The sequence below is a fragment of the Vulpes lagopus genome, chromosome 8, assembly GCF_018345385.1.
Source record: "Vulpes lagopus strain Blue_001 chromosome 8, ASM1834538v1, whole genome shotgun sequence".
Classification (NCBI taxonomy): Eukaryota; Metazoa; Chordata; class Mammalia; order Carnivora; family Canidae; genus Vulpes; species Vulpes lagopus.
Genome location: NC_054831.1, coordinates 45,942,589 through 45,968,642, shown reverse-complemented (window position 1 = coordinate 45,968,642; position 26,054 = coordinate 45,942,589). Strand labels below are relative to the sequence as shown.

The following is a 26,054-nucleotide window of genomic DNA, read 5'->3' as shown; positions in this document are numbered from 1 at the left end:
AATATGTTTATATACTTCATAATGTAATTATAGCTACCTTAAGACAGATGAGGCAAATGGTAGCAATATATTGGAAATATAATTGAAAAATGCAGTTGTCCAGAAGCACTTTGGGGATGATGTCTCTGAAAAGCTGCTCAAAGCTCTAGAGTTTGAAGTTAAATTTTTGATGTTGTCACTCTCAATCTATTGAATGGCTGACAGACAATCAAACCCGTCTGGCTGGCTGGCAGCTCATTTTGCTGGCAGGTGGCAAACAATTAGACACACCAATTTGTGCCTCCTGATGACATTAAAGCATGAAACTAAGTTGTATGCAGGGCCTAGTGATTTGTGTGAAAGCATTTCAAAAATAATACTCTTTGCCGTGGCAACTCATTTCAGACTGCCACCTCCCATTATGGCTTTGAGCAGTGAAGACGACAGACTTGAGTTACGTGCCGTGCAAGGCCGCTTCTGTTCCATCCGTCATCAGCGCCCCCTGAGACCTCAATCCCCTCCTTTCATCACTATCACCTCATCATTTACATTTGATAGTACTTGAGCCACTGCATATATTAACTACACTGGAGACCCTTTTCCTAAAAAGAACTGAAATATGCTTTGTGTGCCTCAATTTCATTTCTACTTACGCAATTTAGAATAATGGCTCCACTTCCATTGCATTTTGCACAAATGCTACTGGAAACAAGTGGAAAGTTCTATTTTTCTGAAAGTTCTATTTTTTAAAGCAATATTCACAAAGTGTAATAAATTCTGAGTAGCTGAGGATATTGGCACTCAAGTGATAGCTCTCTTAAGTTTTAATGAAAAAATTTTTCTAACAATAATCCAAATTAAAATAAAAATATTTAACTTAATTTTTATTTTATTGGATTCTCTTATGCAAATCACAATAATCCTCAGTAGTTATTGTTTATGTTAACAAAATTTAAATATATAATTTAATAGTGGAACACAAAAATTTTATGAACCTAAACTGAATTATTTTAACATTTTTGTAGACTTATACAATTATAGATACTTACATACATATGTTTACATACACTCATAAAAACACATACGCATATATCCTGGGAATATAAATCAAATAGATGAAGCAGAGGACATCAATCTGAGATGGTATAAGGAACGTCCAATAAACTATATGAACATAATGTTAGCACAAACCGTTGAAAAAAGGAAATATTTTCCTACATTTTATAGCCCCTCCATTTTTTTTAGTATTTTTAAATCTTGATACTTAACACATTTTATCTTGTACGACAGTTTTTTGCAAACATTTCAACTCCATTTACTACTCTGTAAGTTCAGTGTAGACAACACTGTTTGTATCTGTCTTTGTATCTGATATGATGATGAATGTTACTTATGTTTTCCCAATAAATTTTCAAGAAATATCTGAAGGACAGTAGTTAAAATATTTAAAGGTAAAGTTTAATTTATATATAAAAAAGATAACCTGTCTTAACTGAAAATGCCTTTACTGTCATACCTCTAGCCCTAAACACTAAAAAATGACTGTCTCTAATTTGCACAAAGCAGTATAGCTATTTTGGAAAAGCAATACAGAATTGGTATTACATTTTGACTATATGTTGATTTTTGACATTCTGGCTTAAGAAACATTTGAATTCCTAGCTTGATCTTTTTTAAAACAAAAAACAATTGTTTACCAATCATCTCACACACACACACAATATAAATTTTGGATGGGAGGAAGTGTTTTCAACATCATAATAATTTAATTCAGATGGTAAACACATTATTTTATATGTTAATATGAAAAGAGAAGTCCCAATATCAACATTAAGTACTATTTTTAGTAATTATGACTATCCTACAATATTTTTCTAATGCTGCGTAAGTTTTTAAATAGGATAAATTACATGAGCAAATTCTTGGGTTCTATAATGTTTTATCCTGCTTCTGTAAACTATCATTTTTATGGTATATAGTGGGACAGGAAAAAAAATTAGTTGTTCTTAACTAAAACCCCTTGTAAGATTTAACATTTGAATGCAGATATATGGGCCATGTTATAAAAAGTTTAGAAATCTAAAATGCCTTTCAACAATACTTTCAAATACATGCCTCAAAATATGGCCTTTACATTGATTCTGAAAATTCCACGCATATTTTGAGATGATAATGTATATGTTAAAATTTTTTTCCATACTTGCACTTAACACTTGAATCTGAACACTTGAATTTATTACTTAAAGCAAGCTATTTAATCTCTGGCAATTTTTATAGTTTTCAGTATTATAATATAGGAATTTCAGAACAGACTAGACCTTGAAGAGATATGGACTATTCCCTCCCCCATTTTATCCATGAAACAACTGATTCCCAAAGATAAAATCACTTCCTCAATGTAGTCACTGATGATGAATTACAATCAGAATCTGGCTTTCCCTCTTTCTAATTTAATGTGCTGTTCTGCATCTCCTATTGAAACTCCTTTTTTGAGATGTATTTTTTAAGTGTCCTACTATGAGACCAACCTGGTTGACCTATCACTTTGATATTCTTTGTAGTAAGAATTTATATTACTAAATATAAAGTTTTTGAGACCCTCTTAATATTTTTAAAATAAACTCGAATTTTCCTTCTGTGTTTAGAGCACTATGAATGATAAGTTCAGTACCTACCTGTCAAAGGAATGAAACTGCATAGGAAGAATAGCTTGCGCTTCTCTCTTCAATGCTGGATCTGGGTATGGGATAGGTTCAGGGCCACATTCTGCAATTTCAACTGGGGCAGCCACAAGACTTTTCAATATTTCTTTGACATTGATGCCTTTGGTTTGACTAATACTAGATATGGATGGTGCTGGTTTCAACAGTTCACTGGGGTTCTCAGTTAAGCTTTCCTGTGATTTTTTCACTTCAGATGACAAAGTGGATAACAGTTCACTCATGGCGTCAGGGCCTGTGCCCGTCTCTAATTCTGCCCCATTCAGGATGCTAGCCACTTGCTCCTCTCCAATTCCTGAATCTGTATGTGGAATGGAACTTTCTAGCTGAATATCTTCACCAGGGGTGGGTGTTTCTTTTTCCTTTATAGTGTCTGGAAATGTAGCAGGTGTTTCTGTAATAAAAGAAACTGGTTTAAACAAAAAGCTTCTCAAGTGAAAATCTAGTATTTATTAATAAAATATTCTCACATATTAGAATAAAGAAAATAAGACCTGTGAGAAACAAAAAAAATTGCTAAATGGATGTGCATAACAACAAAACTGAATTATAAAATACTATCCATGTACATTGTTCAGAAAGCATCAGCAGAACCTTGTTTCTTTTAAAAGCCATCTGGCATTTCAAAACTGATGTCTTTAAAAATGTGGAGAAACTGTACCCACAACAATTTCTTTTAGCAGCTTATAAAAATTATTATGTGAAGTTCCCCTTTATTCTTTCATTGTTAGCTACCAATCATACAAGAGAAATGGTTATACTTCTCTCATGTTACCTTAACAATATGAAGTCATTTTATACTTTTGGTACTTCAATAATCAATAAATAATATCTAATTAAAATATTTAAACTAGTGAAAGATGTTACTTTAAAATCACATACATATCATACCTAAAATTCTGAAGTTAATAGCAAAAAACATGCAAAATGATTATTTTAAAGAGATAAATACTTTAATAAAAAATAATGTCCTAGAGAATTTGGCCTATACGTGCCTTTACGAATAATTATTTTGGAGTATTTATTCTTTGTGAATAAATATAAATTTCAATTTGTGAAAACTGAAGCAGATAAAATATTATATATAGGTATAAAATATACATACAATATTACCAACTAAATTTTAAAAAATTCAAATGCTAAATGCCTATCAAATTTCATTATGCAAATGTTAACATGATGATGTTCCCTATATAATAAAATGTTAACAAATTCTAAATGATAACCTTAAAAAATTTATGTAATCTAGGTATATTAGGGATAATAGCTCTTAATAAAGTCATGTTGAAGAAAAAAATAAGATATTATAGGGAAATTACTTTCAGGTCTTATATAAGGTAGATACTTAGTTAATGTTAGCTACTTCTATTACTCTGACTTATATTTAAGTTTATCCTTTGTAAAACAAGAAGGGCACACTAACTTATTTTTAAGTTCTCTTTAAAAATGAACATCTGTAAGTTCTATAAAACTGCCCTTAGATTCTTGTTATTTTGGTTGTTTCTTTGTTTTGAAATACTATTAGGACAGGAAATCAGGTGACTGCCCAACAGGGAATAGACTATTTTGATTTCAGCAAGACATCTCACAAAACCTTTGTTGAAGTCTCTAGTAAAACACATAGAAATATTGTTTTGGTGATAGTATTTTTGGGGTAGGATAATAATTAGTTCAAAGATTTATACACACATACTAAAGGATTAATCATAATGCGAAGGGATTTCTTAAGCAACAGTGCTTAATTCTGAGACTCTACTAGACAGTTCTGCTAGTTTCTTAACTATAGATTAATGTCATGACATCCAAATTTACTGAGCATGTGAATTTATTTTTTCTAAATTTCAGAATAATTTTACCAAGATTCAGAAAAAGATACCTTTTATTTCTTTTGATTCTCCTTTTCTTTTGATTCAAACTGTATTAGATACATACACTACTTTAAAAATATAACATCTTCATATTATTCAACCTAATATACAACTTAAATTAGCTAAAAATGTACATCTCTCAGACTTGAGTGTTTTCCACATATTTATTACATAGGTTTATTTGTTTTCTCAAGGATGTCAGAATTGAAAGAAAAGATTAATCAGTAGAACATGACAATAATATTCAAACACTGGATGACCAACATGAAAAACATGAAAAACAAGGTAGGACCTATTCTTTGTTGTTCCAAGACTAAAAATTAGGTAACTGCATGAAAGTTTTGAGAAGACAGATAATTTTAATAATACTCCTGGAAAATCACTGGAGAAGGAAAAAAATAAGAGGTAAGGTAACAGTTTCACATTTTTAATAAAACCTTGTGAAGAAAATTAGGATTTAGAATAATAGCATTTGGAATAAGCAGGAAGGAAAAGAATGAAGCTGAGAAGCAATCTGGAATATCTATCTTAAGAAAAAGAATGGAGACATGCCACTAACTGAGGAGGAAAGCAAAAGATTAACAAGTTTATTCAGAAATATTTTTTTTGCGGCGTGAGGGGAGTGCCTGGGTGGCTAAGTAAGTTGAACGTCAAACTCTTGATCTTGGCTTGGATCTTGATCTTGGCTTGGATCTTGATTTCAGGGTTGTGAGACAGAGCTCCCTGTAGGGCTTCACACTCAGGGGGGAGGAGTCTGCTGGAGATTCTCCCTTTCTCCCTCCCTCTCTCCCTCTGTCCCCCATCTCGTTCACACTCTCTAAAGTAAATCTTTTTTTTAAAAAAGATATATTTTTAAAAGATTTATTCATATATTCAAGGGACAGCATACATATGTGCGAGAGTGGGGGGAGGGGCAGAGGGAGAGACAATCAAGCAGAGTCCCTGCTGAGCAAGGAGCTCTACGTGGTGCTCTATCTCACAACTCTGAGATCATGACCTGAGCTGAAACCATGAGGTGGACACTCAACCAAATGAGCCACTCCAGCACCCCTGCTCAGAAATGTAATGAATTTTGAAATCAATTGAGTGTAGAATCTCTGAAAGATTTATAGCTGTTGAGTAAAAAGAAATATAGTCATGTATTTTGAGATTATTCAAACTGAGATGATAATTGATACTTCAAAAGTTGATGTAATAAGCTAGGAATAAAGAATGAGAATACAACTTTTAGGCACTTATTGCTATTATTAGAGGTAACTACTGAATTTATTCAACACATATTTGCACCTATATATTATATATTTGGGGAGCAAAAACAATTGTGGCAGAAAATCAGTAGAAAATTAAACAGCAGTAGTAAAGTCTCTACGACAATAGGACAGAGAATGTAAATGCAGAAACAAAAGAAGGACTCTAACATTGACAACAAATCAGTGACATGGTTACCAGCATAGGCTAAAATTTCTTCCAGAATTTAATTCTAAAAAGGCATATAGTCACATCTAGCACTTAGTCTGAATTTGGCTGATCTACAGATTTGGCCTAGTTTGGCTTTATCCTAATGCGATGTTTCAATATCTTTATTTATGGCATGTTTTACATTAAGAGCTACATAAAGATGTAAACTTTTCAAGTAATATGACCTGAAATATAAGCATTTTGCTACAAATAGAATATATAAGAAGTTAGTATCTTTGATTTAGTGTCCACAAGGTACCATATAAAAAGATTTTTCCACCAACTATGTAATTTTTTGCTTTTCTGTTCAATTGACTCTCAAAGAACAATAAAAATCTATAACTCACTAATCAGATACTTTGACCTCAAATAAATGTTGACCTGTCTAAAATTCAATTAAGGTATTAAAACTGAATATTGGAATACTTTCTAATGCCTCATCAAAATCTTTACACAGTAATATAATTTTAACATTATTTTTACTGTGACTGATAAGCCAACAATTTCAAAAATGAAGCAGTAATTTTGATATTCAGTAAGAATGCTATTCACATAAATAAGCATTATAAAGCATATTTTGTGATATTATGTAGAAATAAAAATAAACACCAATGGAAAATTTTATAATAGCACTCGCAAGTAAAAAACAGATTAGTTCAAAGGCCTACCTTAATTTCCCATTATGCATTAACATTTTTTACATAATATACTCCGTTGATAGCATCAATTTGAGTTTGGATAACATATATTTCCAGACTGCTTCTCTAGGACACTAAACTACTTTGAGGATTTAACCTAAGGGACTTCAACAGGATGTTAAGCATGAACAAGAGAAAAAGTACAACTGATCGCAGCTGCATCAGTTGTATCAGTGACAACAGAATTGTAATTTTTCAATTGTTCTTCCTCGATCAGTGTCTGTACCAAGAGGCCAGGTTAATATACAAAGCAGAAACATGACTGGCCTGAGTGATCTTAACCTTATGAAATTAGGCAGCTGCATGCCAGATGCCTCGTTTTCTTACTGATTTTCATCGAACCTAATGAGTTCACCTAATAAATACTTTTTAGGAAAAATGTGGGGTTAACTTCAACAAATAACATGATTTCTATATGGGGACCTCATTTATCACAAACTTTTCTCCAAATATATTGTATTACAGTGATGTGTAAAATGTTTCAATGTCTTACTTACCAAATTATTCAAATTGCTATTTTCCAAACTATTTAAATAAGAAATGACATAAATGGAACATATAGCCTCTTCTTAGTATAACACTAAAATTACATTAGTTATTTGCTCAAGTAGTAATACTAAGCAAACTAAATCACATTAGAGTAATTTAAAATATAAAAACCGATATATAACTAACTTGTATGTTTTGTTTATGTTAAATCCCAAAATGCCAAGTTACACAAAAATTGACCTGAATTCCAATGAAGAAAAAAGCTGCCATATATAAAAAGATTTGAAATCATTATTATTCATTTTACACAACAAACACTGCACTGAGTAATTTTTTGCAATTTATTTATATATGATTTATTTTTTGTTACATTAAATGTATAAGAATACGTCAGGAATTTAATATTACCAGTGAATATGCTCGTAAGAGACAAAATTATAATTCAGAATAAACAACTAAGATCCAGAAAGGTACTTCTAATTGATTGTAATATATCGATCTCTTTATCTTACTTGGAGTAGATTAGCTTTTGGGATGTGAATACTAATGATTTTCATTAAATTTGGAAAGTTTTCAGGCCAGTTTCCTTTTATTTTATTTATTCATGAGAGACAGAGAGACAGAGAGAAAGAGAGAGAGAGGGAGAGAGAGAGGCAGAGACATAGGCAGAGGGAGAAGCAGATCTATGCTGGGAGCCTGACTGGGGACTGGATCCCAGGACTCCAGGATCACGCCCTGAGCCAAAGGCAGATGCACCTAACCACTGAGGCACCTAGGCGTCCCACAGGCCACTATTTAAAAATTCTTTCTTCCCAATTCTGTCTCCTTTCTCTTAGGCTCCCATTATTTGTATGTTGGTTCACTTGATGGTGTCTCACAGGTCTTTGTGGCTCTTCACTTTTCTTCCTTCTTCTTCTCATTCTGTTCCTCAGAACGATATTCCTAAGATAACAGCAATTGACCTGCCTTCAAGTATGCTGAATCTTTTTTCTGCCAACTCAAATATTCTGTTGAACCCCTCTAATGAATTATTTTAGTTATTATGATTTTCAACTTCATATCTCTTTTTAAATTCTTTTCTATAATTTTTTTTACTGATAATCTCTCTGGTGAGATAGCACCCTCATATTTTCTTTAGAAAAATGTTCCTTAAAAAAAAGTGTTCCTTTAGTTATTTGAGCATTTGCACAATAACTGGTTTAAAAAGATTTTCTAGTCAGTCCAATAACAGGGCTTCCTCAGGGGCAGTTTCAATGGACTGTTTTTTTTCCCCTCTATCTTGGCTATACTTTCCTGTTTCTTTAGAAGTGTCAAAAAATTTTTGTTGAAAACTGAAACATTTTCAGATAACGTATGACTTTTAGAAATCAGATTCTTCCTATAGGGCTCATTGTTACTCTGTTTATTGACTTTCTTAAAAAAATTCTATACAATTCTACTATAAAATTTTATAGAATTTTGTTAGATATTTGATATTTTTTGATATCCCCAGAACACCTGCAGTCATTGAAGTTTCTGTTCAGTTAGCTCAATGATCAGCTAATGATTAGACAGAGACTGCCTTAATTATCTTGTACCAGTACACCTTCCACTCTTTGCCAGAGGCTCTGGGTGTGTGGTAGGGCATGCTTTTGACAATCTGCCTTAACCTTCATTTCTTGCTTGCACAGAGCCTTCAAGGTTACCCAGAAGTAAATGATTGGGGCCTTCCCAGGCCCCTCCTGGAAGGTCTTCCTTTTAAGCTTTTGATAAGGTTCTTATTTGCCCCAACTGGTACTGCCACCTCGGGGAGCTGCAATATTAAAAAATCAATTGCTGCAAAAAAAAAATCAATTGCTGCTAATTATTTCAAAAAACATCTAGGGCTTCTCATCAAGTTAAGTTCTGATCAGGTTAAATAATGACAAGCACTGTGAACAAAGCTTTCCCAGGGAGCTTCCAGACAGGTCAGATAGTGACAGTGCTCAGTGGACTTTCTGAAATTTCCAAACTTAACTGGCTTCCTTCCAGTGCTGCTAGGCTGCTGGTTTTCACAGCTACCACAGTTGTCTGCATGCAGACATTCAAGGATACCACAGAACTGAGGAGAACTGGATACTAATAGTGCAAGTTAAATCACCAAACAGCCTGATATTCTTAAAAAGATTCTGCAGTTTCTCTTGAATTAGCACTCTCTGGATTGTTGCAAGCCTTTGACAACTGTCCAGATGTGAGCAAAAGATGATTTTGACAATTTTTGCTAGCATTCTTATTGCTTTTTGGAGGAGCAGTTCTTTGGAGGTCCTTACTCTATTCTTTCAGAATTCCTATCTTTGAGTGATGTTTACAATGCCAATTTGTACATTTTGAGTAAAGTATCAATTATCAATTATAAAATATTCATATATACATATTTTGCTCTTCATTAGCCCTATCTTGTTGTAGTACTCTTTAGTTCTTTTCTTCTCAAAGAAAAAACACTTTCCCATTGAAATACATCAAGCACTTCCATAGTGTTATAGGGACAACCATTAGCACTAATAACAAAATGCCAACATATAAGCCTAAAACTTGTCTTCAGTTGCAGGAAAATAGAAACAGCTAAGTAACAGTATAATTCTATTACCATCTATCAGATAGGCCACAATTTGCATGTTATATACAAGGTTAAGAGTTCAGGCTTTGAAATGAAGACTCTTTGATTTTCAGTGTAGACTTATTTACCTCTTATTAGCTTTGGGATACCAAATGAGCCATTTAAGCGTTCTCAGTTTCAATGTTTTACCTGTAAAACTGGCATAGTAACAGAACACACATCAAGTACACATTATACATTACAGTTGTGATGATTAAAGAACATAATTTATAAATAGTGCCTGGCATCAAGTAACCTAAGTTTTTGTACCTACTGCTGCCATTATTGATTTTACTGTTATCATTATCACAGTCACCATATCCTGTAAGAAAATATAGAGCCAAACCATCTATCAGTTATTCTCTCTACTCATCAACTCCTGTCTTTCTTAGCTCTGGCCCCTCTATCTGCAGACCAGTATCTCCTATCCTAAGAGAACAACTTCTCAGCCCCACAGCCCCTTATATTTCTAGCCCTTAAGCTGCTTTGGTTTCTTCTCCTTTTTTGAAGGGATATGTCATGACTGAAAGATGATAGTGATGCAATCAAATTGATCAAAGTACCAATTCTGGCTTCATAACTTGCTAGTTTTCCATGTGATCTTGGAAAAATTAGTTAGCTTTCAGAATTGCGGGGATTGTGCTTGAAAAATGTGTATCTTAAGTAGGCTGTAAGGATTAAGACACTTGTTAGTCTATCACCACTACTCTCCTTTCTTTGATTAAGCTTTTCAAAGACTTAGAAGACTTCCACAGACATCTCAAAATTAATACATCTAGATACACTTCCTTCCCCAGGCTAGGGAATTTTTCAGCCATTCCTTCTTCATGTAAAATTTCTTTCTCTCTTCTCCTTCTGGAAATCCTATAATGCAAATGTTAGTATGTTTTGATGTCCCATAAGAACATCAAATTATCTTCACTCTTTCTTATATTTGCAGCTTGGGTTATAGGAGTTCTATTATTTTGTCTCTGAGTTGACTAATCCTTTCTTCTGCTTCATCTAGTCTGTTCTGGAACCACCCTAATTTTTAAGTTTTTTTTTTTTTTTTTTAGCTCTGTATCTTCTAACTAGTATCTTTCTTATTTTCCTCATCTAAGTTCTCACTATGCTCACACATTCTGTTTCCCAGTTCAATTAGTATCTCAATGACCATTTAACTTTTTATCAGGTAAACTACTTATCTATATTTCATTAATGTTATTTCTGAGGGTTTTTTTTTTCTTTCATTTGGAACATATTCCTCTGTTTCTTCATTTTGCTTGCCTCTATGTCTTGGTTTCTAATGCATTGTATGAAATAACCACCTCTCCCAGGCTCAAAGGAGCAAACTCCTATAGGAGATGAATCTTGCATTCAACCCAAATGCTGTTGTCTCTCAAACCTTTGCACTTATCCAAGCAGCCCGCTACATTTTAGTAGCTCCCAGTAACTGATGATGTGCTAAGACGTGCCAGTATCCCTAAAGGAAGAATCCTGATTCAGATTAATTAGATGACAGACCCTGAGGCAGCAGCACCTTAAATTATGAAAATATATATGGTTCCATGGAACCAACAATGTAAATCCCACTGGCCACAAAAGCCAGATGGTATGGCAGTGTCCCCAGTGGCAGATGCAAAAAAAAAAAAAAAAAAAAGAAAAGGGTTCTGGGAGGAGTGCACATGCTCTTTATTGAGAGGTACCAAAAACCTGAAGCAAGGAAAAGAAAAGCACCAAGGTGGCATCCACAGGCTATATGCCTTGGGATCAACTCCACAGGCCATAAGATATGGGCCAAAGGCCAAGTTTCAGGACGAGCAGAGAGACCACTTTCACAAAAAAGACTAGAGGGTGTGTCCTAGTCTGCGGTCTTGGGTAGTACCCTGGTAGTGGCAGCCTGCCAAGAACTGTCACTCAGCTTGGCAAAGTCCTGTAGGATCCAGGAATAAAAGCTCCCATACCCAGAAGAGCCAGGTGATCAAGGGGCATTCCCTGGGTGGCAGCTGCAGAAAACAGAGCACAGAAAAACCAGGGCACCAGAGACATGTAAAGCTCCCCTCCGGGAGACACTGGAATTCTAGAGTATAGCAGAGGGAGTGTCCAAATATGGTGCCTGTCTTCTAAGGTCACTGGAAATGATTAAAGTCAGCCTTTATTTTTTTTAATAAATTTATTTTTTATTGGTGTTCAATTTGTCAACATACAGAATAACACCCAGTGCTCATCCCATCAAGTGCCCACCTCAGTGCCCGCCACCCAGTAACCCCCACCCCCGCCCACCTCCCCTTCCACCGTCCCTAGTTCATTTTCCAGAGTTAGGAGTCTTTCATGTTCTGTCTCCCTTTCTGATATTTCCCACTCATTTTTTCTCCTTTCCCCTTTATTCCCTTTCACTATTTTTTATATTCCCCAAATGAATGAGACCATATAATGTTTGTCCTTCTCTGATTGATAAAGTCAGCCTTTAGATGCATGTTTAATTAGAAGCCTGCCCCTCAGGGTGTAGCCGTGATGATTAGCTAATAAGCCTTCTTCCCAGAAAGACAGATTTCCTGGGTCTATTGCCTCTAGTTGTGCCCTGTGGGTGGGAAATGTTTCAGAACTCTTTCCCCATTGGTTACAGCCCTGTTAGATTCATAAGCATGAATTGCCAGAGTCAGGTGATATATAGTTGTCCCCTGGTAGCAGTTGCAAAAATGGGACATTGGACTGGAACACTCCTTTCTGGGTGACACAGATTATTACAATCCTGTAACACCACAAATACAAGCTCCTCTGGCCTTCAGAGCCAGGTGGTCAAGAGGTTTTCCCTGGGTAGTAGCCATAAAAATCTGGATAACATACATGTATAAACTAAATTCTCCAAAAAAAAATATAGAATGGCTTAACAGATTGAAAAAAACAAAAAAAAGGACCAATCTATAAGCTGCCTACAAGAGACTAACTTCATATGTAAGGACATGCAGAGAATAAAAGTGACAGGATGGAAAAAGATATTCCATACGAAAAGAAAGGTGAAGTAGCTATACTTATATTGGAAAAAAACACTTTATAACAAAGACTGCAATAAGAAACAAAGATGGTAGTTACATGTTGATAAAGGGGTCAATTCAACAAGAGGATAAAATATTTGTAAATATTTATTTATCCATCACAGTAACACCTAAATTTATAAAGCAAATATTGACAGACCTATAGGAGAAAAAGAGAATAAAGAAACATCAGGCTTAAACACTCCATTAGACCAGTTGGATATAACAGATAACATATAGAACATTTCATCCAAAAGCAGACAAAAACAGAATACAGTCTTCCCAAGTGCACACAGAACATTCTCCAGATTACATTATGCCACAAAACAAGTCTTAATAAATTTTAGAAAACTGAAATTGTATCAAGCATCTTTTCTGACCACAATGTTATGAAACTAAAAATCAGCTACACAACGAAAACTAGAAAATTCACAAATACGTGAAGGTAACATGTTACTAAACCATCAACTTGTCAAAGAAGATATCAAAAAAGAAAAAACATACCTTGAGACAAAAGAAAATGGAAATGTAACATACCAAAAAAATTTTTTAAATAAAAAATTTTTTAAAAAAGAAATATAACATACCAAAATTTGTGGGATGCAGCCAAAGCAGATCTAAGTGGGAGGATCATAAAAAGAAATGTTTACCTCAAGAAAGAAGAAAATTCTCAAATAGTCTAATTTATATCTCAAGGTGTAAAAAAAAAGCTGTAGAAAAAGAAGAATAAATGAAGCCCAAAGTCAGCAGAAAAAAAAGGAAATAATGATGACTAGAGTAGAAATAAATAAACAGAGACTAAAAAGACCAAAGAGAAGAAATGGAACTGAAAGCTGGAAAAAAAAAAAAGCTGGTTCTTTGAAAAGATAAAGAAAATTGACAAACCTTTAGCTAGATTCATCAAGGGAAAAAGAGTACTCAAAATCACAAATGAAAGAAGGGCTCTTACAACTAATATCAAAGAAATACAAAGGATCATAGACTACTACAAATAATATTATGCCAATGAATTAGACAATCTGGAAGAAATGAGACAAATTCCTCGAACATACAATCTAACAAGCCTGAAGCCTAAAGAAACAGAAAACCTGAATAGACTAATTACTAGTAAGAGACTGAATCAGTAATCAAAATCTACCAACAAACAAAAGTCTAGGACCAGATGGCTTCACTAAACATTAAAGAATTAGTACCTTTTCAAACTCTTCCAAAAATCAAAGAAGAGGGAGCTCTTCCAAACTCATTTTACTGAGGCCAGCATTTACCCTGATATTAAAACCAGACAAGAAGGCCACAAGAGAAGAAAATTATAGGCAATATCCCTAATAAACATAGATGGAAGAATCCTCAACAAAATATTAGCAAAGCAAATTCAACACATTAAAAGGATCATATACCATGATCAAGTGAGATTTATTCCAGGGATACAAGGATAGTTCCACATCTGCAAATCAGTTGATGTGATAAACCACGTTCACAAAAAGAAGTATAAAAATCATATGATAACCTCAATAGATGCAAAGAAAGCGTTTGACAAAATTTAACATCAGAATTTTAAGATAGATTTTATTGCTTTTATTTGAGAGAGAGAGAGAGAGAGAGCGAGCAAACAGGAGCTGGGGTGGAGGGGGGAAGGGCAGAGGGAGAGGGAGATACTGGGATCATGACCTGAGCCCAAAGCAGACGTGCTTAACCAAAGGAGCCATCCAGGCACCACTTAACACTAATTTACTATAAAAACTCTCAACATAATGGGTACAGAGACCTCAACATAATAAAGGCCATATATGACAATCCATAGCTAACATCATCAGTAGCAATAAGCTGAAAGCTTTTCCTCTAAGATCACAAACGCGACAAGGATACCTACTCTAGCTACTTTTATTCATCACAGTATTAGAATTCTTAGCGAGAAAAAATATGCAAGAAAAAGAAATAAAAGGTATGTAAATTGTAAAGGAAGAAGAAAAACTGTCACTATCCTCAGATGACATATTATATATATTAAACCTTAAAGACTCCAACAAAAACCTGTTAGGATAAAAAATTCAGTTAGCTGTGGATACAAAATCAGTATCTAGAAATCTGTTGCATTCCTATACACTAATCTACACAATCAGAAAGAGAATTTAAGAAAACAATCCCATTTACAATTGCATCAAAAAGAATAAAATACTTAAGAATTAATTTAACCAAGACCATAAAGAACTGTATATTGAGAGCAAAACATTAATGGAAAATAATGAAGAAACAAATAAATGGAAGATACTCCACGCTAAAAAATTAGAAGAATCAGTCAAAATGCCCACCCTACCCAAAGTAATCTACAGATTCAATGCAATCCTTATGAAAATTCTAATGGCATTTTTCACAGAAGTAAATAAATAATCCTAACATTTGTACAAAACCACAAAGACCTCAAAGAACTACAGCAATGTTGAGAAAGAATGAAAAAGCTGGAGGTTCCATGCTCCCTGATTTCAAACTATATTACAAAGCTACAGTAATCCAAGAGTATGGAATTGGCATGAAAACAAACATACTGATCAATGGAACAGAATATAGAGCCCCTAAATAAACTTATGCTTATATGGTTAATTTACAACAAAGGACTAAAAAATACACAAGGGAGATAGGATAGTCCCTTCAATAAATGATGTTGGGAAAACTGGACAGCCACATCCAAAAGGATGACACTTGACCACTATGTTACAATATACACAAACATTAACTCAAAATAGATTAAAGACTTGAATGTAAGATCTGAAACTATAAAACTCCTAGAAGAAAACATACGTGGTAAACTCCCTGACGTAGGTATTGGCAATGTTTTTTTTTTTTTTTAATCTGATACCAAAAGCAAAAGCAACAAAGCAGGACAAAATTAGACACTATCAAACTAAATCGTTTCTACATAGCAAGGAAATCATCAACAAAATGAAAAGGCAGCCTATTAAATGAGAGACAGTATTTGCAAATTATATATCCAATAAGGGACTAATATAAAAATATATATAAGGTACTCAATATAACTCAAAAGCAAAGGAAATCCATTTTTTAAAAAGGCAGGTGATCTGAATAGACATTTTTCTGAAGAAGACATAAAGATGGCCACCAAATATATAAGAAAATGCTCAACATCAGGAAAATGAAAATCAAAACCACAATGAGATATCACTTCATACCTGTCAGAATGGCTATTATCAAAAAGACAAGAAATAACATCTTGGTAAGGATGTGAAGGGAAAAGAGCCCTTTGTACATTGTTGGTGTGAATATAAAGTGGTACAGCCACTATGGAAAACAGTACAGAAATTCCTCAAAAAATTAAAAATAGAACCACCATATGATCTAGCAATTCCACTTCTGAGAATTTATCCGAATTTAAAACAAAAACACTAACTGGAAAAGATTAATGCATTCCCATGTTCATTGCAATATTATTTACAACCAGCAAGATATGGAAACAACCTAAGTGTCCATCAATGGATGAATGGTTAAAGAAACTGTGGTGTACAAACAAAATGGAATATTATTCAGCCATTAAAAAGAATGAAATCCTGTCATTTGTGACACTACAGATGGACCTCAAGGGCATTATGGTAAGTGAAGTAAGTCAGAAAAAGATAAATATCATATGATCTCAAGATAGGTATCATATGTGGAATCTTAAAAGAATCAAGCTCATAGATACAAAGAAGGAATAGGTTGTGGTTGCTGGGGCAGCAAGGGAGACATGGGTAAAGGGAGTCATATAGTAAAAAGAAAAGAAAAATACTAACATACTGAAAATGGAAGTCTTGGTCATTCTCTTTAACCTGACTTACCAGTACTGTTTGCTTTGATAAATGGCCATTCTATCTCAGAACTTCAGACAGATAGCCAGGCATTATCTTTGGAAACCTGGCATACCCTATGCCCCACATCCAATCTGTTACCATATACTTTCACTTTTACCTCCATACTATGTCTAAGTTCTCTTCCTCTTCAATCTCCACTACCACCACACCTTCGTGCTATGCAATAGCATCACTTACCTAGAGAGCAATAGCTTCCAACTGGTTTATCCAGGTTTCCTTAATGCCCCCTTTAATCTATTCCCTCATTATACCCAAAATACTCTTATAAAATTGTAAGCCAGATTATGATACTTATAGCAGATCAAATTATGAACATTTTCTTTAAAAATATCCATGTCCTAACTCTCATAACATATGCCTGATACCTTACTTTAGCAAGAAGGACATCAAGTGGGAGGGTTTTGCCGAAGGAAGACTATCCTGGATTATCCAGGTGGGCTCAATCTAAGAAGTCCTTAGAGGAAAGAAACCTTTCCTAGCTGTGCTCAGAGGAGAATGTAAATACAGAAGAACAGTCTGAAAGATGCATTGTTCCAGGTTATAAAGATGGAGGAAAGAGGAAGAATGCCATAAGCCAAGGGATATGGTGGTCTCTAGAAGCTGAAAGGCAAGGAAAATGGATTCTCCTCAAGAGTTTCCAGAAATCCACACAGTGTTGTCAAAGCCTTGATTTTACCTTAGCCAAATCCATATTATCAATAATGAGCTGAAAGAAAAAAGTGAAGTGTGAAGTTGAAGAGTAGTCCAAATCAGCGCTTCTCAAATTAATTGTGAAAATTTACCTTTTTTTCAATCTGTCACTGATTGACATTCTGAAAATGAATTAAAAATAATTTTAAAAATTAAGTACACAAAATAAAAGCAGAGCTGTTTTTATTATTTGACTCCATAAACAAAAAATAAAATTCAATTTAACCAGAATAAAGATAACAATGGGAAAAAGAAAATAATTATAAAACTGTTCATGTTGTTCACTGAAAGTGTGTGTACAGGTGACCAATATATACAAATGTTGTTATATTGTGACTTTTTCCCATTACATATCACAAACAAACAAAGAGTTTAAGCAAAAGAGTGATTCTCCAAATGAGATGCGTATATAAATGTTTTATATCAACACTGGTAATATAAATACTTAAAGTTGATAATATGACAGTGGCAGCTTTTTGCTTATTAACTTATCTAATCCAAGTTGAACTGGCAATAATGTCACTCATGGGAATAACATATAGTTAACCTACTTTTGTTTTATTTTAATATCATGCGGAGTAGAGAAAGCAGTGTCGGGACGCCTGGGTGGCTCAGCGGTTAAACATCTGCCTTCAGCTCAGGGCATGATCCTCAAGTCCCGGGATTGAGTCCCACATCTGGCTCCCTGCTTGGAGCCTGCTTCTCCCTCTGCCTATGTCTCTGACACTCTCTCTCTCTCTCTCTCATGAATAAATAAATAAAAATCTTTAACTAAAAAAAAAAGAAAGAAAGCAGTATCACAGAAGTATGTTAATAGAATGAAAATCAAACTCAGAATATTCATTGTAAAGCTTTATCCAAAATGAAACTAGAAATGCTTTATCTTCAAAATGTACTCTCAATGCTCATCAACGCCCAGCTCCAGGAACTTATATTGTTATAATCAAATATAAATTATATTTCAATGAAAGCAATGGATTCCAGTTCCATGAATCTTTTATGTATGAATCTTCTTTTGGTAGAAAATTAAACACAAAACATTCTATCAAATGCATAAAATGTCAGGAGATAAATTTTCAACAGTAAGCAAAACCAATCATCCTTAAAAATCCAGATACTCTCTTGATAATGATATTAAATAATAATTAAGGAACGAAAAATGTCACAGATACCATAAACTTCCAAGATTCTTTTTGTCCTTTGATCGCTTTTGCTAACTCAAAAAAAAAACATGTTGCAATCATTCCCCATTTTTAAGTACTTAATTCATTAAAGATATTTTACATGTCTGACAAAGAAGCCAGTTCTACTAGTCCTTAAAGAGTGGAATCAAATTGGTTTCTTATCCTGTAAAAACACCAAGAGTTGACTTTCTAGTTCCAACATCATCAACAGGACTTTTCTTTGCAATGTACCATAGCATACAGTAACAAGGACTTATGATCAGCTTACATATTATCACATAGTAAAGAAAATAGCAAATTCACCACATCAGTCTTAAAGTAATTCAAAACTTTATTAGCCACTAAGAACACTGTGCAGTTCAGCTGATATTGTTTTCACAAGAAAATATCCTTGATAAAGAAAGCAGTGCATTGATAGTCTGACATAGGCTCCTTGATCTGGGTAACTATTCTACAATATTTTCCCGCCACGACGGCTAAACCTTTGGAACATCTTTTACAAAAAACAAACTCCAGACTTTTAATCTAACTTCTTAGTTCACAGCTGGATGTTAGTAAGCAATAAAGCTGAAAAGAAAGGATTTTTCCTTTATTTCATCATGATGTTCAAAGGTTGCACATTTGTTTTTTTAAAAAAGTCTGTGCATTCATCAAGTCGCAAAAAAAAAAAAAAAGGATTTCACTGCTTTATTTGTTCTATAAGTTAGTCTTCCATATCATTAGCCAATATACGGAAAACACTGAACTATGGTATCATCTGGAGCTTAGGGTTCTCTTTAAACTCACTCGTTATTGGCAGAATTCAGTTGTTTGTTGTTGCAGGCTAATGTCCCCCACTTGCTTGCTGACTGTCAGCCAGGTAGTGATCTCAAGTTCCTACAAGTTGATCTCAGATCTTTGAACTCCTGTCACCTTCATCTCAGCAATAAAGGACTTTCTTCTAGTCAAGTCACTTTCACACTCTGTCTCTCTGGCTTCCTTTTCTGTAATCAAGCCAGAGAAAACTTCTCTGCCTTTATCAGGCTTATGTAATTGGGTCCGGACTATATGGATCATCACTTTCTCTTAAAAGCAATTGTGCTATGAAATACAACACAGTCACTGGATCAAAATCTATGCTATTCATTGTCCCAGGACTCATCCAGGGTATACACCCAGGAAAATCTGGGGCGGGGCAGGCGAGGGGGAAGTACAGAATTCGGCCCACTATAATCCTGTTCTGCACAGAGAAGTCCCATGTTACCTTTACCCAGAGACATCATATCAGCTATTTTATTTTTTCTGGCTCCTTTAAAAAAATCTTCCATTTTTTTCCCTCATTACATTCACTATTTCTTTTAAATTGAAAAATACCTTCAAGGTACTTACAAAAGCCATTTAAATGTTATCTGCTGATACTGCTATCTATACCCTTTCTGAGTCTGTTTCTACTGAATGATTTTCCCCCTTGTTTATATATCACATTTTCCTGCTTCTTTACATATTTAATAATTTTTATTGAATGCATAACATTGAATTTTATGTTGTTTGGTGAAGAATTTTTTTGTATTCCTTTAAAAAGAGGTAAAACTTTGCTCTGACAGTAAATTAAGTGATCTACAGATCAATTTGATGTTTTCAAGACTTGTTTTTAAGCTTTTTTTTCTTGTGAGTCTAGAGTAGCTTTTGCTGATTTAGTTCTGCTACTAAGGTGTGACTCTTCTGCAATCTCTAGCGAATGCTATCACTGAATATTCTTATATATATAATTAAATATTCTTAAATTTGCAAATGATACTTAAAGAAATATAATTAAGTACAAATATAAAAACTATATTTTGCTCTGAACAGCCAAATATAAAAACAACATATCTCCATGAAACCTGAGGTATATACTTGTTTATAAACAATTACATTATGGATATTTATTGTATAACAATTAATGAAATACAAATACCCAAACAGGTCAGGAGATGAGGTCAATATTACCTTTGTAAAATGAGTGGGCAAAGCTCTGCTCAGGAATTAACTTGGCAAGGAATCCATGGTTCAAACTTGGATGAGGGATAGATGGTATGACCACAACTGTAGAGAAAATCATGGAATCAAATTTGAGCCAGCATGTAACAACCTGCAACATGGTCCACTGGAGATCCATGACAACTCTATATTACTGCAACATGCAAATAGTACTAGCAATAAAGACTCATCTCTGGAGGAAGGAAAGAGGTTATGTATTAAGAGAAAGGAAAAATCATACACCTGTTAAATAGAGTAATTTTAGCAACATACAGAAAGACACACATACACACAAAATCAGAACTGGAAGGCTGACTAAAATATTTCTTGTTTTATACATCTAAAGCTGACATGAATGCATTTAAAATGAAGAAAGATTTGATTAACATAATAGAGTCTTAGTGTTTTAAATGGTCAAAAGACAAACTGGAATGGTAGGATAATGTTTAGTTTGAAGAATAAAGTTAAAAGTATACTACAAAGAAATAATATCATGTTTATGTGTTCATGCAACAATAAAGTATTATATCTAAAACATAATTCACATTTCCACAACAGCAAGGTAAAGGAGATATGATATGCTCAGGGAAAACAAGATACAGAGATTTGACCATTAATTTCTACTCACTTTTTTAAATGTCCATTTTATTTATATATCATATGCATTTATTTAGGTAAGACAATTTCAACTACAGATTAATCCATTGGTACATGAAATAACCACTAGGTTACCAAGGATACATTGCAAACAACCAAGAAATAACCTTGATATAAACACATGGCAGGAAATGCAACTGACAGAAAGCATCCCATGATGTTAAAATATTAGTTGCCAGAAAATGTGTTTATCATTTTCAAGCGAAGTAGGCAAAGCTGATGATGCAAGAACTCCCACAACATGAGATTCTTCTCTAAATAAGATAAAAAAATATGATCCAAGATGGTTCATTGTTGTCTGGATGTCTCTGAGTTTAGTTGAAGCAACTTTAGTATAAAGTTTAGAATGTATGTTTGTTTATTTGAATCTCTGACAGAATATTTAGATATTTAAATAATTACACACAGCAAGGAGAAAGAGAATAAGCCAGCAAGAAAGAAACTATCTTTGAACTTGGCTCTAAAGATTTATATTTAGGCTTATTCTTGGTTTTGAACTACTCTCTAAGAATCTTCTACTTTCATATTCATAAAATTTAAAAAATAAACATTTAAAACATAAGTTATTTGCATATTAAATAGTAAATGATTTGTATTAACAGATGGAACATTAAAACCAAAACTGTGCTGATAAAAAGAGAATATAGCAAATATCATAGAAATTCACACATTTTTGTGGAATTGAGGAATATTAAATTGGTATTTATATACCACCTACTTATAAATATGTGAGGTGATTATGAGTAGGATTAGTTTAAAACTGGATGTAAAAATGAAATAAAGAGGAGATAAATGATGATAAGAATTCAAATAATTAAAAAAAAAATAGTACCTGTACTTGTTGGTGAATTTATTTCTTGTCTGATGTTTCTACCTGGTTGGCTTCCAGTTCTTGCTGTCTCTCGCTGGGGTTCTAATATGTCACGATACTTGGAAACCATCAGAACCGAAATGAAGTAAACAACAGCTAGAGCTAAGAATTGTGCCTGCTTGCTATCATCCTGTATAAAATGAAAAGGCAGTTCTGACATTCAAATTTTTAAAGTTATCGGGGTACAAGAAACTATTTTATTTTTTTATGGAGGCAAAATATGGCATTTAACTTTAATTAAAACTTCTCAGTATACATGTTATTTAATTAGTATCATTTAAGTATAAATACAAAGCTTAAGAATATATCACCTAAGTTATAGGTTGAAATTTAATTTAAAAAATGAGAATGTTAAAATTTTGCTGAATATGCCACAAAATTTTATTGTCTTTTTCACCATTACTGTTCAATTCTTCCATAACAAGAGTATGTATATTTATAAAATATACAGACAGCAAAAGGCTGAAAGAATAATATCTGCATAAAAATCAATAGTTCCAAATGTTATAACCAAAAAATTAATAGAATAAAACTATAATTGAGCTACATTACAATTCTAACATATTACTAACTCAGGAGACTATATGAGTACAAAATAGGGGAAACATAAACAATGAAGGAAAGAAAATGTGAACTTTATATTAGCTCAGTATGAGCTAGAAGTGTATATTGCAGCTTAAGAAAAACTAATACAATCTGTGACTACATAAATAGTTAAAAATGAGTAGCAGTCCCACTATTCTACACTCGAAAAATGACCTCTAAAATACTGCCAATATTGAGGCTCTGAATTTCAAAAGCTCAATGACAATATGGGAGCTTTCCCAGTGCAACAAATTGGTAAAAGGTATGAAAACAACTGGTGAAGGTAGGATATAGAAAGAATAGTTTTCAAAAAGCATACTACAAGGGTGCCTTGGTGGCTCAGCTGGTTGACCGTCTGACTCTCAATGTTGATTCTTAATTTTGGCTCAGGTCATGGAGCCCCACATCAGGCTCTGCCCTCGTAGGGAAGTTGGTTTTAGATTCTCTCTCTCTCCCTTTGCCCTTCCCCCCATGCCTCCCTTCTCTAAAAAGTAAATTTTTAAAAAAAGCAGACTGTAGTAGAAAAGATAACTCTGTAATTATGTTTTGTAAAATATAAAGAGCTGCATGTAACCTTGAAAGCCTAAATAACTATATTATAGGGAAAAAACTGATAAGGAAGCAAACTTATAACCTCCAATACCACTTTCACATTAGACCATACTTGAAGGAATTAAATGTAAATGGTTTATAAAGCCCTTTTTCTAAGCTAGGCAAAAGTAACACTTCATTGGAAACTGCAAGTAATTATTGTGGCCCACAAATAACAGATAAAAAATACTATGATATGAATAAGGAAAGCAAACATGAATCAAAGTCTAGCAACTTCATTAAAGGCACCTATTTTTTACTTCATTTAAGCACAACGTAGACAAGATTTAGTATTTATGTGCATTTGTCAGAAAAGAGAGCAAACGAGATATTTACTAATAATTTGATACTATCAAATGGAATTAGTACAGCTAATACAGAAAACTACTGAAATAAACCAAATCTATTCTGAAATATCATAAATTTAGTATTTCATACTCTGAGGGTGATAGCTTTTCTAGAAATATAGTTTCTTATAAAGTGTTTGTAATGCATACTCTGAATTATAATGCTGATGGAATAAATACATGGAGAAGGAAAAAGTCAAATAAAGTTATTATAAAGGAAAATGAAGTGCAATCATATCAACAAAGATATTGACCAGGAATGAATTCAAACACAGCTCAAGCTGTAATATTCTGTAACACTTATATTTCCACCACTGGAAACTCAGTGCCAGGCAATTAAAAAGCATGTGTGGAATGAACCTATGTCAACTACAAAGTTGCAGAGTTGCAAACAACAGATACTGTGAAGTGTTGTCCTAGCCAAGCTAAAATCTCTGGTACGTATGGCATGAAAACAGTTGCCTTTTCTTTTCAAATCCAGATCAGCAAACCAATTGTACTGCTTATTCCTAGTTCTGTCTTTAAAAATGAAGCACAATATACATAGAGGCTAAACAGCTGGAGAACTAAATTTGTATACAAATTAATTTGTCTTGCCTACATATTTTATTATTATGAAGAGAAACTCTTATGTTTCCCCCATCTACTTAAGATATGAGTTCCTCCACTATTCAATTTTGAATCGATAATAATATAATTAATTCTGAAATCCTTTAAAAACTTTAATGCTTCAACCAGGATGTTAAAAAAACTTTTAAATTCAACTTTCAAGGATTAAAATCACTTCAGTTTATATAATTTCATATAGAAGGAACCTAATATAGAAGCATAATGAATCTGCTTTCACATTTTAGTTTACTGGGGAACACTGAAAACAATGTTCATTTTTAAAGTTTAATTTTTTTAATTTTTTAAGATTTTATTTATTTATTCATGAGAGACAGAGAGAGAGAGGCAGAGACATAGGCAGAAGGAGAAGCGGACTCCCCACAGAAAGCCTGATGTGGGACTCAATCCAGGGACCCCAGGATCACATCCTGAACTGACGGCAGATGCTCAACCACTGAGCCACCCAGGCACCCTTCAATTTTTTTTATTCTTACCACATAGCAAATTTTGTCACACAATGCTTTGCAGAGATTTAAACAGCTCATGTGAATTTAAATCAGCAATGTCTTCATAATAGAAAATAAAGAAGATATGAATATATATATTACATATTATATGCATATATGTATAATGTACATATACTTTTCCTTAAAAACTTAATTTTTGGTTTCATTTATTTGTGAAATTAAGGCAACTAAAAATAATTACTGATTCACAAAAATTTCAAAAGTCAAGTAAAATTCTTGGCATGATATCTACAATTGACTTTAAAATATATCAACTGCCAAATACTTCCAAGAGGAATGCACCTTTTGTGATGAGCACCAGCTGATGTATGGAAGTGATGAATCACTATACTGTACACCTAAAACTAATGTTACACTGTATACAAACTGAAATTTAAATAAAAACTAAAAAAAAACCAGATAAATAAAAGTGAAAAAAAAAAGTGTGCCTTACAATCTATGAAATATGATGATGAAAGAGAATGCGGGCAGCGGGTGACTCAGCGGTTTAGCGCCACCTTCAGCCCAGGGCATGATCCTGGAGACCCTGGATTGAGCCCCGCATTGGGCTCTCTGCATGGAGCCTGCTTCTCCCCCTGCCTGTGTCTCTGCCTCTCTCTCTCTCTCTCTCTCTGCCTCTCATGGATAAACAAAATGTTAAAAAAAAAAAAAAAAGAAAGAAAGAAAGAAAAAAGAAAAAGAAAAAGAAAAAGAATGCTTTGGGGAGCTCTTTAGGGTTCTGACCAATTCGTGCTACTGGATAATCTTAATGTTTCTGAATCTCAAATTTCTCTTACCCTAAAATGGAAGTTTATGATAATATACATTAAGTGTCTGAAACGCATTATAAACTCAACAAACACAAGTTTTGTTACTTTAATGATGTTTGGAAGGTACATCTGGGAACACTAAATTCCCATCCTTCAGGAACAAAGCTAGGCACCACCACTGCTGGGTTATCCAACATATTTAACGTCTAGGGGTCTTAGAAAAAATTACCCTAATCTACCATAAAAACCTAATGCAGAATTTCCTAACAATTTAAATACAATGTTAGACTTAATTAACATAAACCCATTCTATGTTATGTCTGTCTGTGCTTCTTGGAGATTAGGTATGCTCCATGTTTTAATCATTCTTCATTTAAAAAACATTCTTTCCATACCACATTTTTTCAGGATGAATTTCAAGTCTCATTTTTAAATGATTAATCTGTTAGTATTTTTTTTTCTCAAGTCTGGATTAGAGTCCAGATTATTGTAAGACTGTTAAATCATGGTTTTTATAGTATAGTGCATTTTATCTCCATATTAAAA

At 33.5% G+C, this 26,054-nt stretch overlaps 1 protein-coding gene across 9 annotated transcripts in view; it reads right to left on the bottom strand.

The window, feature by feature from the left end:
• NBEA (neurobeachin) overlaps nt 1-26,054 on the bottom strand; it is a 664,605-nt gene that overhangs the window by 429,310 nt on the left and 209,241 nt on the right. For all 9 annotated transcript variants that reach the window (XM_041767622.1, XM_041767623.1, XM_041767626.1 and 6 more), the window contains 3 exons: nt 22,062-22,230; nt 20,543-20,638; nt 2,655-3,093 (listed from right to left, as the gene is read on the bottom strand). In XM_041767622.1, coding sequence (XP_041623556.1) covers nt 2,655-3,093; nt 20,543-20,638; nt 22,062-22,230 — 704 coding nt within the window. The remainder of the gene's footprint in view (nt 1-2,654; nt 3,094-20,542; nt 20,639-22,061; nt 22,231-26,054) is intronic.